Source organism: Arvicola amphibius, chromosome 5, assembly GCF_903992535.2.
Source record: "Arvicola amphibius chromosome 5, mArvAmp1.2, whole genome shotgun sequence".
Classification (NCBI taxonomy): Eukaryota; Metazoa; Chordata; class Mammalia; order Rodentia; family Cricetidae; genus Arvicola; species Arvicola amphibius.
In genome coordinates this window covers 10,143,230-10,161,703 of record NC_052051.1, presented here as the reverse complement: position 1 = coordinate 10,161,703, position 18,474 = coordinate 10,143,230, and the positions used below count along the sequence as shown (strand labels likewise).

Genomic DNA, 18,474 nt, shown 5'->3' with positions numbered 1-18,474 from the left:
ACGGATGAATGGGTGGATGGACAGATGAATGGATGGGTGGGTGGGTGGATGGGTGGGTGGGTGGGTGGATGGGTGGGTGGGTGGATAGGTGGATGGATGGGTGGGTGGATGGGTGGGTGGGTGGGTGGGTGGATGGGTGGGTGGGTGGGTGGAAAGATAAATGAGTGGGTGGGTGGATGGATGGATGGGAGGGTGGACAGATGGGTAGGTAGATATCAGCTATGCCTATACTGGGCAGTCCTTAGAATAAGGTAGATATATTTTTTCCTAACTAGAAAACACACCCCTATTTTACAAGAAGCACCCTGGCTCAGTATCTACAGACCAGTATATGTGTCATGAGGCCATCTTGTGAGTCTATAAACATGGCTGCTTCGGCACAGGCAACGACAGGTATGGGGAGGGCTGGTCTGTGATCCCAGAGCTTGGCAGACAGAGGCAGGAGGATGGTGGGTTCCAGAACAGGCTACTATATAGCTGGGCCCTGTCTCAAAAGCAAAGCCCTAAAAAGCAGGGAGCCTGGGTCCCAGCAATTCCCAGGTCACACTTCTGGCTGAGAGGGCTTCATGCGTATCTGCTGTCCTGAGATGAAATAAAGAACTTGGTCTTTGGAGCAGATATTTGGGGGAACTCCCTAGGTCTAAAGGGAACAGGGCTTGGTGGCCAACACAGAGGAAGCCCTTCCAGCCTTAGTCAGAAGGGAAGGAAGAGCCAGGCATTTTGAGCAAAGGGGTTAGGGATAGAAAATCAAGGCTAAAAGGGAAGGGGAGGTGGGGGCTCAACTCAGCAGACATCACAGGCTTTGAGTATCTTTGTTAGGTGACCTTACCAGAGTGCACAGAGGACAGAGGGCATGATGGAGGGAGGGATGGTGGGATGGCGTGAGGACGGAGGAGATGACTAGAGGGATGGAAAGAGGCCTAGGAGAATGGAAGCAGGAAGGGGCAGTTAGGGGATAGAGAGAGCAAGGATGGATGAACGGACAGACAAACAGATGGACAGGGCTAGCGATAATGCTTGGTTGGTAGAGTGATTGTCACGCCCAGTACTGCATAAACTGGACCCCATGGCACATGCCTGAAATCCTAGCACTCGGGAAGTAGAAAGTAAGAGGACCAAAAGTTTAAGGTCATCAGCTGCATGGTGAGTTCAAAGGCAATATAGGTTATCTGAGACTCTGTCTTAAACAAACAAACAGATGGGCAGGAGGAGGAAGAAATTGGGGCAAAGAGAAGGGAAAGGGGGATGGGAGGGAGGAAGGAGAGAGAGATTGGTGTACGGGCCTGTGATTCTATGTCTGCTGGCAGCTCAGAAGGGCTAGGGATTTGGGCGGGGCTAACAGGAAGCAGCAGGCCTGGGGAAGGGGGCTGAGCCCCAACTGTCTGCCTGGAAGAGCGGGTGGTGTCATCACTCCCAGGAGGGGCCAGCCAGCTCTCACAGATGTGCAGCACTTGGGCCCTGAGCTGCTGCTGCCCGGCTGGAACGTGTGTGGAGGAAATCCAAGAGTCAGTTCACTCAGGAAACCAGGCCCGAAGCATCCCCAGCTCTGCCCTCAAGCACCAAATAAACGAAGGCTGCTGAAGTCACCTCAGCCTACACTTCATGACGGTTAACCAGTGTAAAGCGGGTCCTTCCTAGAGCATGGCACAGTTTGCCAGTCAGACACACGGAGGTCAGGGATATCCTGGTGACACTGCCTGGACAGACTTACACAGATCTGCAGAGGAAGCCACTAGATGCCTACACCAAACCTCTCTCTTGACTACCCTGGCTTGGTGAGGCTCACCCCAGGCCACTATGGCAGCACCTCTTCTATTTCCCAATATGCATTCGCCCCTCTTCCTGTCCATGCTCTAAAGATATCTGAGCAATCTTGAAACAGTAGCCACATTATACGCTCCACTGAAAACCTCCACCAATGTCCCCCTGCACTGGGGATAAAACCAGACTCCTCTTCTTGCCTAGAGGCCCCAGAAGAAATGTCTCTTTCCAATGCTTCTCACCAAATCCATGGTCCACAGAACCCATCCCATCATGGTCTGGGCTCCTGAACAGATCCTCTGGCCTGCCACTCTTCCTTACAGGGTCTACGCATCCTCCGTTCCCTCCTTTAGGGCTCTGCTCAGAGCCGTGTCTTCTGGAAAGTTCCTTTCTGATCTCTCTGCCCAGAGTTGCCAGATGTCACCAATGAAAGCAAGGGTGTCTAGTCACACTCAGATTTCATAACACCAAGTTCTGCATTCTACAAGCATGCATGTGCCTCTCTTTAGCCTGCCTGGGATGCAGGGGTGAGGGCAGCTCAAGGCTTGTCTGAGGGCCACAGGAAGCAGGCGTTCTGCACCCCAGCCCTTCTGCAGAATCCGTGCCCTGCTTATAAACAAGCCTGAAGTGTTACACACACACACACACACACACACACACACACACACACACACGGCAGGGACCTTATCTGTCATGCTGCCCTTGACACACAGTAGGTGCTTAATAAATACCCAAGGGTGGATGTGGAAGTCCTGAGGGCCAGGTGTGTACAGAAGCCCATCTTCCCCAGCGGCCCCCACCCCTCCTGCAGCTGCTGTTTTCAGAGCTGCACATCATCTATAGACAACTCTGCAGGCTGCAGACACCGGGCACTTTGGGAACCAGGAAACTGGGGTTTGGGGGCCCTGCCCTCCACTGCTAAGTTCTGTCACCTCAAGGAAGTCTGCGGATGGCTGTGTGACTCAGCACCCCATCCGTGGAGGGGGAGGGGAGGGAGCTCTGCTGGGCCAGAATGCCAGAACTAAAGGCTCTCCATGGGAAAGGGAGAGAATGTACCAGGAGGGACGGTTCTGATAGCTAAGAAAGCATTGGGCCCTGCCTTACAGACTCCATGTGGACAGGTCGGAGATCCCGCAGGAGCAGCTGCTACCTTCAGGGCACCCACTGTGTGCCTGTACCTGCAGTCTCCATCTCCTGGTTTATAGTAAAATGCCACTGACTCCGTTTTCGAGTTTGGGAAGGAAACAGAAGAGGACAGAATGGGGATTTTAACAGATACTCTGAAAGCTAAGCCACTGACCAGCTGGGTGGCTCACAGAGGCTACTGGCATCAAGGACAGATTTGTTTGTTTGCTTGTTTGTTTGGGTCTTTTTCTTTCTTAGGATGTATTTTTCATTTTTGATGTTTTTGGACAGGCTCTTATAGAGCCCAAGGAACCTAGAGCTTGTTTCATAGCTAAGGGTAACCTTGAACTTCTGATCTTCCCAACTCCACCTTCCAAGGGCTGGCCTTACAGGTGTGCACCAACATGCCTGGATTAGTGATTAGCCAGTGCCGGGGATGGAACCCAGTGCTTCACGCATGCCAGGCAAGTGCTCTACCAACTCAGCCACATCCAGTTCCCTGTTCCCTAGCGCTGGGATGACAGACATGTACCACCAAGGCTGGCTCTGCCAATTTCTGAAGGCACAAACCCTTCAACTCAAGTTAACTAGGAAACTCCTTCCTGTGTTGCCTCTTTTTAAGATTCCAGGCAGAGTGAGGATGCACAGGTAAGGACGGCTCTCCGGGAGAGTGGGACAAGGGGCAGTTTGATCCCCTGAAGAAGTTGATCTGTGTGGGGAGGCAGGAGGCTCGGGCACACATGCAGCTGTCTGAAAATAATGCATTTTCTGTCACCAGATAGGCTTCAAAGCTGCCGTCTGGACTCCGTCTTTGGAGGGGGTTGAGAGAGGGTATGACACCGGCCTTGAGTGAGTCACCGAGGGCAAAGGTCTCCTGAGCCTTAGTCATACCATAAAGGCTGGAGTCTAGTTTCCAGAGATCCTCCCAGCCTGGGGTCAGTATCGTCCAGAGAAGCCCACCCAGGCCCTGGGACCACACCCCAGGGAGAAGAACAGGTGCAGAAGGGGCTGTTGATAAGGTACCTTGGATCTGCTCGTTGCGTTCATTCATGGAAAAATACTTTCTGAACAAAAAGGTTTCAAAATATATTTTAAGCACATACATAATTCTATTTATTAAACAAAGCCCAAATGATACAGCCTTTGGGAACCTGGGAGCAATAAAGTGAGTCACGGCTGGCTTCAGTGACTCAGTGGGGACGAGGGGATTCCACCGCCTACGCCTCCTCTTGAAAAAGAAAAAAAAAAACAATTTGCCTTCTGGACAGGTGATGGGAGCCTCTGCCATTAGACCGCGCCAAGAAATCCATCCAACAAAACAAGAAACCCGCTTCAAAAAATTTTAGTTGTAGAGCTGAGTAATTCGATGTGGGCCTGTGTCCAGCCTACGCCCCCGCGGGACACAGAGAGCCCGGGAGTGGCTTGGCTAGGGCCAGGGGCCTGAATTAAGAAGGACTTACCAGCTGAAGAATTCCAAAACCCTGTGTCACATGGAGGAACCTTCCAAAACACTGGGTCGCGCCAGCCTTGAGAGTCACTCGGAGCCATGGTAACCCTGTCTCCTCAAGCAGACCGCTTGTGTTTTTGTGTCCTTAGATTTTTTCCTGTTTTGCAATGTTTTGCTGGGACCCCCGACTCTGCCTGAGGCCAGGGGCCAGGGGCCAGGGTTCCTAGCGAGGGCAGGAACAGTCTGCCTCCCAGCCTGACCTTCCCTGGAAGGCTATGCATCTTTTGCTTTGCAGAGCACATGGGATCAGAACTGTCCTTGGACATTCTCTTAACTTCTCTCTGACCCGACAGGAGAAATCACTCCAGAGCCCAGGCAAATGGCATTCTAGGGTTCCAGAGCTTTCCCTAGTCGAGGGCTAACCCAGGATTCCCGGTTTGATATCTTTGAACTTCAGTCAACTTGTCTGTAAAATAGGGCTAGTAAAGACACTTTTCAAGGCTGGAGGGACAACAGAGGGGGATGGGACTTTCCTTCAGCATCACACACACACACACACACACACACACATACACACACACAGACAGACACGATGCACGGAGACTGTTCTCAAAGTCAAGAGTGCAGCAGCAAACAGTGAGGCCCTGCTCCAAAGCAACCATCAGCACCAGTCTAAGGTGGGAACCAGTGGACGGAGACAGTAGACAGGCTAAGGAAGCGCTGAGAGCCACCTGGAGAACCAAGCATGTCATTGGGACAGGACGAGATGACACCGGGTTAGGGGCTGAGCCATGAAGGTTAAAGAAAAAAACACCTCTCAAGGAAAGTGACTTCTACATAGTAGGAGACACCATGTGTGAAGGAACAAGGGAAGAATGTTCCAAAGCCAATAGCACAAGCCAAGGTCCTGGGGTATGAAGGGGCATGGAGCATCCAAAGACAGAATGAAGAGGGATTCTGGGCAGCCAGGGGAACCAGCGAGAGAAGATCAGCTGAGATCAGAGGGATGGGCAAATGTAGAGTCTCACGGGTCCCTGCAAGTCCTATGAAGAATTAAAAATAGGACCGAAACTCATAATAATCCTTATTATGACTGCCGCTATAAATAGAACCACACTTTCCAAAACACGGGGCTCTCCTAGCTCAGGCACCCCATGGCCCCTCTCCTCACTGTTTTTCCACCTCCTCAGCTTGTCCTCTTGATGGAGTGGAAAGTGCCAAGCCCATTTTAGCGGACAGCTATAAAAAGCATGCTGAGGCTCCCGTTGCCGATGACCAAACTCTGCTGCTAAGATTAGCCCAGCACTGTCACCTTTCCTAATGAGAACAGCAGCTGGGATTCCCCTGCCTTGGAAAACTTTGGCCACCCCACCCTGAGTGCAGCGCCTACTGGCCAAGTGTCCATGGAGATGGACACAGGACCGGTTTTGGAAAAACCAACTTCAGTTACATGGATCTCCCTTGCAGGAGGTGAACCCCAGGGTCAAAAGAGCAGGCTCTGCACCTTGCAAATTATCAAGGTCCCCCCCTGTCAGGGATAAGAGGAGCCACATACCCCTCTCAGGGAAGCCCACTTCTGGGGGGATACTCAGGGTGTCTCACTGGTGCCTGATGTCCTGAAGTTGGTGTTAAAGAGTCTCAGCAATGAAATAGAAACTGCACCAACAGCTCAGCAGAACTCAGGGTTCTCCATCACTACGACAGGGTTCAAGTCCATGCTTTGGGGAGAGAAGAGATCTTTAGAGCAAATCATCCCAGGTCTGAGCTTATATAAACCCTGGAGCCACACTGCCTGAATGTAAGTCTTACACTACCAAGAACCAACTGTGTGACCTTCATTCCGTCATCTAATGTCTCTGTGCTTAGTCTCACTGTAGAACTTGGGGAAGAGTAGTTCCTTTGGAGGGCTATCACGGGAATCAGATCAGTTAACCTAGGCAAACGCTTAGACCAGAGCTTGGCTCAGGACTAGGGCTGTTGCTTCTGAACATCTCCTGGCTCTCTGGGTGAGCTCATCTTTGTTCTTCCCTTACAACGTGTAGTAACGAAAGGAAAGAGTGGTTTACTCAGCATCCAATTGTGGATCAGAGCCCGTCATTTCATGGAGGTCACAGAGGCTGGAGCCTGAGACAACTGGTCGCCCAGCATCCATAATCAAGAACAGAGAGAAACAAATGCAGCCACGCTGCCTGTTTGCTTCTTTTTTCTTCATTCCTGTGCCTAAGGGATGGTGCCGCCCATAATGACTGTATCCTCCCACATCAGGCTGGTTCTCCACAGACATATCAGTCAACCTGATCTAGACAGTTCCTCAGGAAAACTCTCCTCCCGCCAGATGGTGGTGGTACAATCCTTTAATCCCAGCTCTCGGGAGGTGGACACAAGTAGATCTCTGGGCTCAAGGCCAGCCTGGTCTACAAAACAAGTTCTAGGACAGCTAGGGCTGCACTGAGAAATGCCGTCTTTAAAGAACAAAAACAAAAACAAAACGAACCACCTCTCTTCCCAGGTGATTCCAGGCTGTGACAAGGTGGCACTAAAAAGTAACTGTCACACAGTCTGACCTCAAAGCCCGGACTTGGGACCATGTTGGTGACAGCTGCATCCCCACTCCTAAGCTTGTCCAATCCAAACTCACACACAGACAACATGTGCTCTACACAAGGCATGTGGCCAGAGCTCTGAGGACAACCACAGGTGTCCGATGACCACAAGCTCTGTTCTCAGGGCACAGGACTCCCATGTGAACCCCTACTCCAGGGGCAGGGCTGATATGCCAGTTTACAGAGGGAGGCCAAACCACAGGCCGAGGCTACATACACAGGAAAGAGTGGTTTACTCAGCCCTGACCTCAATCGCCAATTTATTAATAATGGCATAATAATAAGTCAGCATGCTGAGTTATATGGGGAATGTGCCATTATGATTGTTCCCATTGGTTCAACTTGACTTTTCAAGGCCAAATGCTTCTCATGGTGAGGTCAAGGTGTGGACAGCTCTGGAAACCAAGAGAGCTACGCAGCAGCCAACTGTTGTGGGGATAATTTTTTATACACTGTGGAGATGTGTCTCTGCTTAACCTCATCTGCCAAGGCAACTTCTGATTGGCTTAATAAAAAGCTGAACAGCCAATAGCTAGGCAGGAGAGGCTAAGTGGGACTTCCGGGGAGAGAGAGGAACTGGAGGGTGGGGGTGGAATCTGAGAGGTTGGAGATTTGCCAGCCAGATACGGAGGAAGTGGGATGTACAGCATGGAGGAGAGGTAATGAGCCACGTGGCAGAGCGCAGACCAATATAAATGGGTTAATAAGTTATAAGAGCTAGTTGGGAACAAGCCTAAGATATGGCTGAGCTTTCATAATTAATAAGAAGTCTCGGTGTCACTATTTGGGAGCCGGTGGTCCATGAAAACTCTGGTTACAGCCAATGCCACTCGGTCAGCGCTCTCTCATTCATTCAGGAAGCAGTTCATCAAAACTATTGACCCAGACACCCGGAACTCGCTGGCAGTCCCCAGCAGCAGGGAGTCAGTAGGATCCATCATCCTGTCCTTTCTTAGACGTTCCTGTCAACACAGAGGCTCTGTCGCCTTGGACATGAGTAACAAAACGTTTGGATCTTATCGGCTGTTCCCCCGTGGTGCTTTAAAGCCACGTTTGTCTTGTCAATATTCACAGCGGGCAAGGATAGCATCCTGATCCTGGAGCTGAATCCAACCTAGAGAACGTGCTGTTTCCTGCTACCCACATCCACTAGGGCAGCCGATTACCTCACCACGCTGCGATGGTTAATATTGTCTGCTTAACAAGATCTAGACCCAACTAAGAGGCAAGCCTCCAGGGGTGTCTGTGAGGTATGATCTAGACGAGGTTAAATGAGGCAGGAGGCCCACCCTAACTGCCTGATTAAGAGGACGGAACTGACACCAGCATCAAGACGCCCCTAACTGTAGATGCAGTGTGACCACTGCGCGCGATAGGCTGGACCCATGAACCGTGAGCCCAAGCAGACCCTTCCTTCGGCCGTTTTTGCTAAGGTAGTCATCACTGCAGTGGGAAAAGAAACTAACCTTCAGGCCCAGACCAATTAGAACCACGTCTCTACCTGGACTCGATAAGAAGGAAATCGATAAAAATGAAATGGGCTGATAAGGCACCACGAGACCCTACGGAAGGATGAGCCACGGGCTGATAAGGCACCACGAGACCCTACGGCAGGATGAGCCACGTCTGTTTACAGCCAGGTGCTGAGAGACCAGGAAGCGTCGGCGCAGACGTTCACGCGTCAAAAAAGCACGAGTGAAAATACAGACTCAAAACTGTGTCCGTGTAAGCAGAGAGAGTGAGTCCTGCAGGGAGTGGGTCAGCCCTGCCCCTGCCTCTCCTGCTCTGTAGGAGCTCTCCAGTGGGGCACATGGGTTTGTGACAGGCAGCTGGTCATTCACTCATCTTGGAGACTCCCCTAACACTCACGTCTGTTCTTTCTCCACCTTTCTCAGTGACCTCTACGTGTTGCTGATTCGCATCAGGGTCAGTTCTGCCGGTCAGGACACACTGGACAGCGACTGCAAGTGTTTCAGCCCTCAGGACTAGAGCAGAGCTCAGAGCACCAGGTGGGGAGTGAGGGATTCTGGGAACACACTCGGCTCACAGAAGGCCCCACCACTCTTACCCAGCGATGATGTCAACTGTGTCCGGGAAAGGACGTGATCCTAAGCCCCTCCCACCTGGGGACAGGCTCTGTCGTCACTTTTACTTTCCCTTCCTACCCCCGTGTGTCTCCTGTCCTCACAGCCACCTGCACACAGGTGCCTGGGTACGTCCATCGCTTGGACCTCAAGCTTTTCACAGAATTTGCTCTGCTGTCCCCTCCTGCTGCTGTGACCGTAACGGGGCTTCCTGTATCTGCTTGCTGCTCTCCCTGTCCCCGCTGGAGGCTATCCTGTGAGCCATCTAATCACAAGAGTCCAACAGGGACCTCCGTGCTACCTTTAGCCAGGCTCTGCTGCTCCGTCTAGACCTCATGACTGTATACTCCTAGATACCTTGTCTTCAGTAGACGAGATCCTGGTTTGTCAAAGGAGGTCAGAGTTCATCAGACCCAACGCTCACATTTCCAAAAGGGAGCCCACGTTCCTGCTCAGCCTCTTCCTATGCTGCTTCTCCTAGGCAGCGAACCTCAGTGACAGGAGTGCCCACTTCACAGTGACGTAGGCACCCCAACACCGGCCTCAAAGCAGCAACACACTCAGTTTCTCTTCTGAGAAATAGGAAAAAGTATTTTTTAAAAATGTTTGCCCATGTGCAGAAACGATAGCAAAACAAAAACAAGGTCAATGAAAGGCGACAAGTTTAGTCTCCACGGAAACATCCAAGGACCAATCCAAGCATGTCACCCACATCCACGGTGACCTGCGAGGCTGTGGGTCACTGGGGAGTGAGCCAGAAGAACGGGAAGTTACCCAATAGGCTGAGTGTGCTGCGAGGCTCAGTTCCATCTGGCTCAGAGAAGCAAGAGAAAGCGACTGACCTGTGGTCTTCTCCATGAACACCACCTTGGACTCAGCCGTAAAGTTCTGGCCCGTGAGGATCATCTGCTGGCCCCCGTAGACCAGGCAGCTGTCCACGTCTTGTCTCTCCACCATGGGCAGCTCATGGGCAGAGCGCTGAGCTGAGGGCAAGAAGAAAAGAAACATGGTGACCTAGAGAAATCTGCTCCAGAGACGCGGCAGAGAAGGCAGGAATGGAGTCCCAAGTGGGGACCTCCAAACATCACATCCCTGAAAGAACCACAAGCCACTTAGCCAGTTTGCTCTCACAGTGCTCTATTTGCAGGAATCTAGGCTGCCTTCCCTAAAGGAGAGGTAGGAGCTAGACAAACCGGGTCTTCATTCTCCTCTGTGCAGGGATAGGCCCAGACCACCCCCTCATCATGATCTCCACTGCTCAAGCTGCTTCTTCCTTCCACTTCTCAGCCCAGACTCACAGCCCAGTGTGAGCTGAGTGCACGGCCAGATGAAGCCTGTGGGCGATTCTTACTGTAAGCTGTACACTCCAGAATCTGCCCTCATGGCTTCCTTTCCCAGAGGTCCCCCTCCATCACTATGTTCCCACCATGTTTCTGGAACTTCTAGAACCTTCTATTTCCCCTGACTTTTTCTCTCAGACAGACAGTGTGTACATGCATGTGTGTATTTTGCAGTGCTGAGGGTGGAACCCAAGTCCCCAGACGTGCTGGGTAAGTACAGTGGTACCCCTTGCTACCTCGGAGGCATGCTCCCACCTTTGAGCTCTGTGCTTCCCTCTCTTCTCCCCTCCCTATGTGGGCAGCTCCTTCCTCATGACCTCAGGTCGAACTCAGCCTGGCCTCCTCTGGGAGGTTCCCTGGGCCACACTCCTACTTCTTTGTCCCCCCACCCCACTTTCTCCCCTGCTCCCTCCTGTTGAGTCCTTCTCTGGAGAAAGGCTCGCTTTCAGAGACCCTTTGGGAGCTCTCCTCAGCCCCAGGAGAGAGGTGCCAGAGGTGCCTGAGTTCGGGCAGGCAGGTCTTTCCTATTTCTGCTCATCTCTATCCACAGCAAATGAAAGCTGGGGCAGGACAGGCCGGTGCTAAGCTCCCTGCCAGTACAATATGCTAAAGTGCTCACAGCAGCCTTCGGAGGACATGAGCACAGAGATTCACATTCAGTGATGGACCAGTCCCCACCTGGCTGAGACAGGAACCCTTCTCAGCAGGCTCAGGACCAGGAGCCACCCCTCAGCCCTGTGTGGAAGGCAGGATACAGGAGACAACGAATAGAGGCAGGTGTAGCACCGGCCAGGTGACAAAGGAACTCTAGCTGCAGCCAGGTCCCTCCTACTCCCTTAGGCCCCTCCCTCTCTCCACGGCCCTGCCTTCCTGGTGAGTCAGCTTGAGCTTCTGGCTCTTGTCCTAGAGTTTAGGGCTGGGCAGAAGGCCAGGTCTTCCCATGCCAGAGCCCCTGGACCTCCCCATCCCCTCCCCATCCGGAGCCGGGAGCTAGTCAGGAGCCTGAGCAGCAGCCTTGTGAGGCCCGAACTTAACCATTTCCTTCCATGTTCCAGTTCAGATCACCCTCTTCCTCTGTTGCCAGGGCTAGGGAGCCCCACTGAGTAGCAGGTGCACTTAGGGACTTCCAAGGCTTCCACCCACTTCCTAGTGACTTGCCCAGCCCAGCCCAGCCCCATGGTCCTGATGCCTGGCTTGGTACTCAGAAGCAATACCGCACCCCACCGCCTGTGGGCTCCGGGACTTGTTGAGAAGCCCGGGATACAACTGCTAATTCCTCCCACATGGGTGAGCTATTAAGCCTGTCTTTCAGTGTGGAAGCCCCTTGACTTTCTAATTGAGCTTTTGTTAAGGCCGGCTTACTAGCAGTGAAAACAGCAGCTACAGAGGTGGCTTCTCAGCCTTGCCTTTGATGGAGTAGGGGTGGGGGGACGTGGTAGGGGCTGCTGGCACTGGGGATGCCAGCAAGAGCCACCCCTCCCATTTTACAGGTGGAAAACCTGAGTCATTGCTACTGGGGCGGCCAGCCAAGGGCTTGCAGCCAGCCAGGCCAGGGCCAGGCTGGGTGAGCTCTCTGAGGGGTGGGGGCCTTGCCGTGAATCACCATGCACTGCACAAACACACGATCTGCGGCAGCCTCTTCTCTGCAGAGCTCCAGGTCTCCTGTAGGCAGCAGCAACACCTGGACACATCTGCAATGCTACCTCCTTCTCTCCGAAGGTGCGGTGTCTTTACCAAAAAAACCGTGAACAGAACAAGTCAGCTTCCTGGGGGCCTGTGTCACAGCCAAGGTGTGACCAAGCCTTCTGAAAGGGATCAAAGGGGAAAGGCAAGCTTCTGGCTCCTCCTCAAGCCCTCTGCACACACGTGTGCAGGCTGACAGAGATGCTGAGCAAAAAAATCAGCCCGGCAATCCCACTGGACTTCTGTAATGAAAATTCTTGGCTTCGGTGTCTCCAACCTGGGGCCTGATCCTTCTTTACTGTGGGGCTTCAATCTGTGCACTACTAGAACATTCAACAGCACCCCAAATCTCTGGTCTCTTCCCACTGCATGCCAGTAGTGCCCCACCTACAAGCTATGATACCCCAAAATGTGTACACAGATGGCTGGTGTCCCCTAGAGAACGGAGTGGGGAGGGCACAAAGTCACTCCTAGCTAAGAGTGACAGTTATAGAGATTTTGACTTAGAGTCAGGGAGGGGGGCAGCTGTGATTATTTAGAAGACAATCCTAATGGTCCCAGGGGGGCCACAGTCATTGTCATTATTGCTGTGGGAGATGGGGGGTCCTGCATCTGCCACTTTTTGGCTTAATAACCCTGGGGACAAGTCATTTCAGCTCTCTGAGTCTCAGAGGCCTACTCTGGCTTCATAACAGTGACTGCTTCACAGGTAAGCTTCATACAGATCATAGGTATGCAGTAAGCACGGTTAGAGCCCAGCTGGCAAACTCATCCCAACCATCATGTCCAGGGTGGGTCTGTGCATGAGCAAAAGGTGTTGCGCCCTTTCAGAATCTTATCCAGCCAGAAAAGGGAGCAGAGCCCTGGCACCTTGACAGTGCTGTCCCATATAAAAGGAATCAGGCGTGAAAGGACACATTTAGTGTGACCAGGACGTGGCCTGTGGCAGTACATGATAACCTCTTAATAAGCTGTAGTGTGTACTGCTGTCTGCTGTTCGGTACAATGAGTCCCTCTATGGGGTGAGCAACATTTGTTCCACGCATGCTCAGCATGCAGGAACGTTCAGTGCTGAGCTCAGTGTGGGCTCAGGGCGCAGCTTCCCAGAAGACACCAGTGTGGTGCGGTCCATGTGTTCTGTTCACACCCACGGTCTCCGATGCTCCTCAGAAGCTCCTGAGACCCTAAGGCAGGTTGGGTGACTCTAAGCACTGGTTTTTTTTTAAAGGGGCCTCCCGGAATCTGCAGAGGCACAAGGTTGAGGCAGTGTTTAATGAAACTCCCTGGGGTCCCTGCATCTAAACATCTCACGTCGAGACCAGAAGTATGCATTTTCCCCATCTTCTCACATGGCTTCTCACACGTGCTTCACGTTCCACATGGCAGAGGACATGTGGATCTCCTACAAGCAGTACCCCAGTCCTTGGAGAACCCCTCAACAAAGCAAAGCAGTCCAATTGGCCTCCGAAAGAGAAACTGAGGAGAGGTGAGTGGCAGCCAGAACATCCCTCCTGGGGCCCACAGTTCTGTCTGATGCAACTTCCACCAGCTACTACTGCTAATTGGAGCAACATGTAGGACTGAAGAGGGCTTTCAAGAAGCCCTGGGTTTCCTGGGCTTTCTCCCAGAGGTTCCCATCAGCCCCTGAAGCTCCTGCTCAGCTATTTAAAGATTCCAAGCCATCCAAATGCTCCTGACTATAGTTCTCTCAGCAAATGCTGCCTGGGTTCAAATCCATCCTTATGAACTGGCTCCAGCTTGGGGACAATCCAGACCCAGGCTCCTGTTTAAGCTTCCAGGTGGCCTCAGGCCTCGGTGCTGCTCCCTCTGGTTTCTGGCACCTCATAAATTGTCTCGGGGTCCCATACTTTTACAAGTTCTGAATTCACCAGGCACACTGGATCACTTTCCCGAGTGCCAGGGCTGACCTGCAGCCAGGCAGTGAACACCTCAGAGCTCTTGAGGGAAAATTCACGGGTCCATTCCCACGCCTACAGGGTTGAGCCGCCAAGACCATGCTCTGCCCAGGAGCCTCTCTCTGGAGGGTGACAGGAACGGCTGGCTAGGGGAAGGTGTCTCTGCAGAGCCAGCATTCTGTCAGCATGGGGCAGTCACTACCACAGAGGGGACCTCAGGTCCTGGCATGTTATAAATATGTTTTTCTAGACTGTACGATGCACATAGCACTAAGAGATGAGGGTCCTTTGTCAGTATGAGGATGCTGCAATATGTCTACAGAGTTCCAGGTCCAGATTGATGGCATCTACCATTGGGCCCTCAGGAAACCACTCCATCCCTCTGGGCCTTTCCATGGTGTCAATGGGATTTACTCTGATTGCTAAATGTCACGAGCCCAGAGAGCAGAGTGGAGGACATTGTGTCAAGGGGCACACTTGAAAGGCTGTGGGTAAGAGGGGCGGATGAAAAGGGTTTGGACCCACTGAAGGACTCAGATTGAGCCACCAGGAGAAGGACCCTGTGGAAAAACGCAGGCCGGAGGTGTCTCTGTCTCTCCAGCGATGGTCAGCCGGCCCAAACTGGCCTCCCCTGATTATGGTACCCCAGGGCCCTATCTTCAAATAGCAGATCTATGCTGGGCCAGAAGGAGCGGTTGTATAGAGTGTTCAGTATGACCACTCACTACTTCTTCCCTGAAGGTTCTCCTCCAGTGGGGACTGTGTGGCCATGTGACCTTAGAGGTCTTAGCCTCCTCATATAGAAAGGGGACCACACTTAACCTGCAGGGGGGTTCCTACCTGATCATCCCATTCATGTGGCACCAGCTGGAGACCACACTCTGTTCTTTTTACTTCCTGGCCTGACCTTGATTTTTCTCTTTCCAGTGCCATGAACATTCTCAAACATCTCTATAGTTAACAAGATTCTCCCTAGAGGTTGCATGAACCCTAGGTGATTGATGGGTTCCCCAGTCATGGAGGGGCCCAGGCTACTGAGACAGTGAGGAGAGCCAGGGCTTTAGCCCCTTCCTATGTAAGCTAGGGGTACAGTAAGCAGTCCGGCTTTCTGGACCTCAGTCTTTGAGAGGATGGGCTCCAAGGATCAGGCCTGCCTGACTCACTGGTACATGGCATCGCTCAACAAATATGTCCCAATATTTCTGGATGAGGAAGCAAGGGGCTCACGGGATGATGAGGCTAGGCTGGAGAGGGGCTGGCACACGTAAGTCCATGGGCACACTGGGGACAGTCTGTCAAGGGTGGCTCTGCCTGCCTGTTCCCAGGTGGTTGGATCAGGAAAGGGCATGTGCGTGTGTGTGTGTGTGTGTGTGTGTGTGTGTGTGTGTGTGTGTGTGTGCCAGTCAGCAGGAAAGCCACCCGGGTCTAGTCTCCCAGCAGATCGGTTCTCTTGGCAACTCCTCCTCCACTCCTCCCCCAGCTGGTAACCTGGTTTCTCCTGAGTGACAGACTAAGTGACCATTGAGCTTCCCTGTGGTGACTTGTGTTTGCTGAAGTCTCACAGGCACCTGCTGTTTCCCAGGCTGTGGTCTTCCTGTGATAATGTGGCAACAGCCAGAGGCGTGGTTAAGTCTGCTTTGTAGAGCTACATGGACTGTCACAGGTGACCTGTCCACCCTGGACCATCATGGGGTGGGGGTCACAGCTGTGATTGCAGTTATGCTATTATGTCATACACATGCACTTAACCATATCCCCGCAGTGGGGATACTATACTTACTCCTATTTTACAGGTAGGGAAACTGAGGCATGGGTCATTAAGTAACTTCTCTGGGACTGAAGGGTCAGTAAATGGCAGAGGCTGGATTTGAACCCAGGCCTTTGGGTCCTGAACAGACTCCTAACTACCATTCCAAACTCTCCGCACCCTCCCGTGGCCCTGGTGTCATTCAAAGTGACCTTATGTCACAGCTGACCTGGTCTGTGTGCCCTCTCCAAGCTTGCAAATTGCTTGTTCTTTCTATCCAGGGCCTCAAAGGTGACACTTGATTACCCTGCAGTGGGAAATAAAATATACATATGCAAGAATGTGTGATAACCAAGGACCCAGCAGCACTTTCTCAGGATATTTACCAGGAAAAACGAAAGTCTTTGTCCACAAAAGAATGCTGACATATTTACCCTAACCCCCACACTGTGGGACAGGCCAGTACCCATCGCTGATAACTAAGCCATTGTCTTCCTACAACTGAACACTGCTCAGCCACCCATGAGGACAAACGGTTGAGTTAAGCAACAGAAACAGGCTCAGAAAAAAAAAATACTGGGAGAAAACAGCAGAACCCTGAAGCACGCAGTCTGTATGTTAATTCCAGAGCTGGGACAGGTAGCAAATCAGTGACTGCCTCTCTGTGCGGCCTGGTGAGGAGCAGCAGCTGAGGGGTGAGGGGGACCTGACGGGCCCAAGTGCTCTGCATTTTGGTTGGAATGGTGGTGACGAGGGTGTCTGCCATTGCCAAGAGTCACTCAACTATATGACACTTCTGTGTAACCTGCTGTTTCATAATTACACCTCAATGGGAATGCATATGTCAAAGAGACAAGCCCACACCTCCCTCCCACTCTGCAAAAGGAGCAAAGTGAATTCTGAATTCGCGTTGCGCCCTGGGTGGGTAGGGCCTGGCGCACAATTGCTTTAGGCGTTTCCTGCAATGTGGTTGTGGGGAAGAACCCGCAGGTCTTGGGTAGAGCCTCAGTGGGTCAGACAGGCAGCTCTGCAAGGGTTGCGTGGGCCCAGCTGCAGGCACCTGCAGACACTGCCTCTCGTCTCATGACCCACTGGGAAGTTTCTGGAGACATCTTCCCTAACTTCCTTAATGTCCTAGACCACTCCTAATGACAAGTCCCCAAAACACCTGCCTGGTCTTGCTAGAAGGACATTAGGAGTGTGGTGGTTAGTGCTCAAAGAGGGATCTGAGGCCTTCTGGGCCCAGGGACACTTTCTCCACTAGGAGGCTGTGAGTAAGTAGTTAACTAACTATGCACTACGCACGGAGGGAGGGAGGGAGGAAGGTCACAAGTTCTTTATGCCCTACTTCCGACACTTGGGGGCTCCCTAAAAGTCTCTGTTCTAAGATCATATCCTAAATGGTGACAGAGTGTATATGTGTGTGCTTCTATGTGCATATGTGTACGTGTGTGCACATGTAAATGTTTATGTATTTTATGTATGCATATGTATACATGTAAATGTGGTTTTTTTTTTTTGGTTTTTCGAGACAGGGTTTCTCTGCAGCTTTTTTAGAGCCTGTCCTGGAACTAGCTCTTGTAGACCAGGCTGGCCTCGAACTCACAGAGATCCACCTGCCTCTGCCTCCCGAGTGCTGGGATTAAAGGCGTGCGCCACCACCGCCCGGCGTAAATGTTTATATTAATGTGTATACATATATATTATTTATGTGTGCTTGTGTGTACATGTGTAGCTTGTGTGTACATGTGTAGCTTGTGTGTACATGTGTACACACATAAATGTATACATGTATTTATGCATGTGAAAGTATTGCACATGTACATATATGTATTTATGTGTATGCATACATATATACATGGATATGTGTGTGCATATATATGTGCATGTATATATGATGAGTGCACGTGTGCGCATATGTATAGCTACATGTATACAGCATACATGTGTTATGTATGTGTATGTACATATGTGTATTAAGTATATGTGGTCTTTATACATGTTTGTGCATTCATATTATTTATATGTGTATGTGAGTATGCATACATGCACGTGTTATTTATGTGTGTATGTTATGTGTGTTATTTGTGCATGTATATGTGTGCTGTTTCTGTACGTGTGTGTGTGTGTATGCACATGTACATGTGTTTTTGACCTACACTTGGGTCAAGCCTGAGCACCTGCCTGTGTGAAAACAGTCAGCAAACAAACCAAGAGAAGAGGAGGAAGACTAAATCCCTTGGGAACTCTGGAGCGTCCGGAAGTGGAGGACCACATCAGAACGAGCTAAACAGTGCCCACCCCACTCCTACCCCAGGCCTCACCTGACAACCCAGAATGGGTTTATTCGGAAGTAGGGTCTTTGCACGTGAGCAAGTTAAAAATGGGGTGAGACCAGATCTGGGGTGGGGCCTGAGCCCTCATCAATGACAGAGCTGAAGAGGACACCAGTGGATATAGACAGGAGCCCAAGGAGATGGAGGCAGAAACCCGTGCTGTGCACATGCAGAGGGCAACTCAGAGATAAGTGTGAGGTGCGGCCCTCTGACCCAGCAGTTACCCCCTGGCAGGCTTCTGGCCCCACATCTAGGAAGCAGAAATGTCTGAGGCAGAAGCCACTGCACGGCTACAGCTCAGACAGCCCAAGGGCAAAGGCACGCTTTCCTTACTGTGGAATCACAGCTGAGACTGCAGGGCAGTCTGGGAAGTGCCTGGATGCTGAGAAACACAGGTGCCAGGCTGTGCAGAAGGAGCCGTGGCTCCTAAGG

General features: G+C 51.8%; 1 protein-coding gene across 2 annotated transcripts in view; it reads right to left on the bottom strand.

Annotated features, from left to right (window-relative positions):
• Nucleotides 1-18,474, bottom strand: part of Nfatc2 (nuclear factor of activated T cells 2) — a 109,120-nt gene that overhangs the window by 33,605 nt on the left and 57,041 nt on the right. For both annotated transcript variants that reach the window (XM_038331684.1, XM_038331683.1), the window contains exon 6: nt 9,863-10,003. In XM_038331684.1, the coding sequence (XP_038187612.1) occupies nt 9,863-10,003 (141 nt within the window). The remainder of the gene's footprint in view (nt 1-9,862; nt 10,004-18,474) is intronic.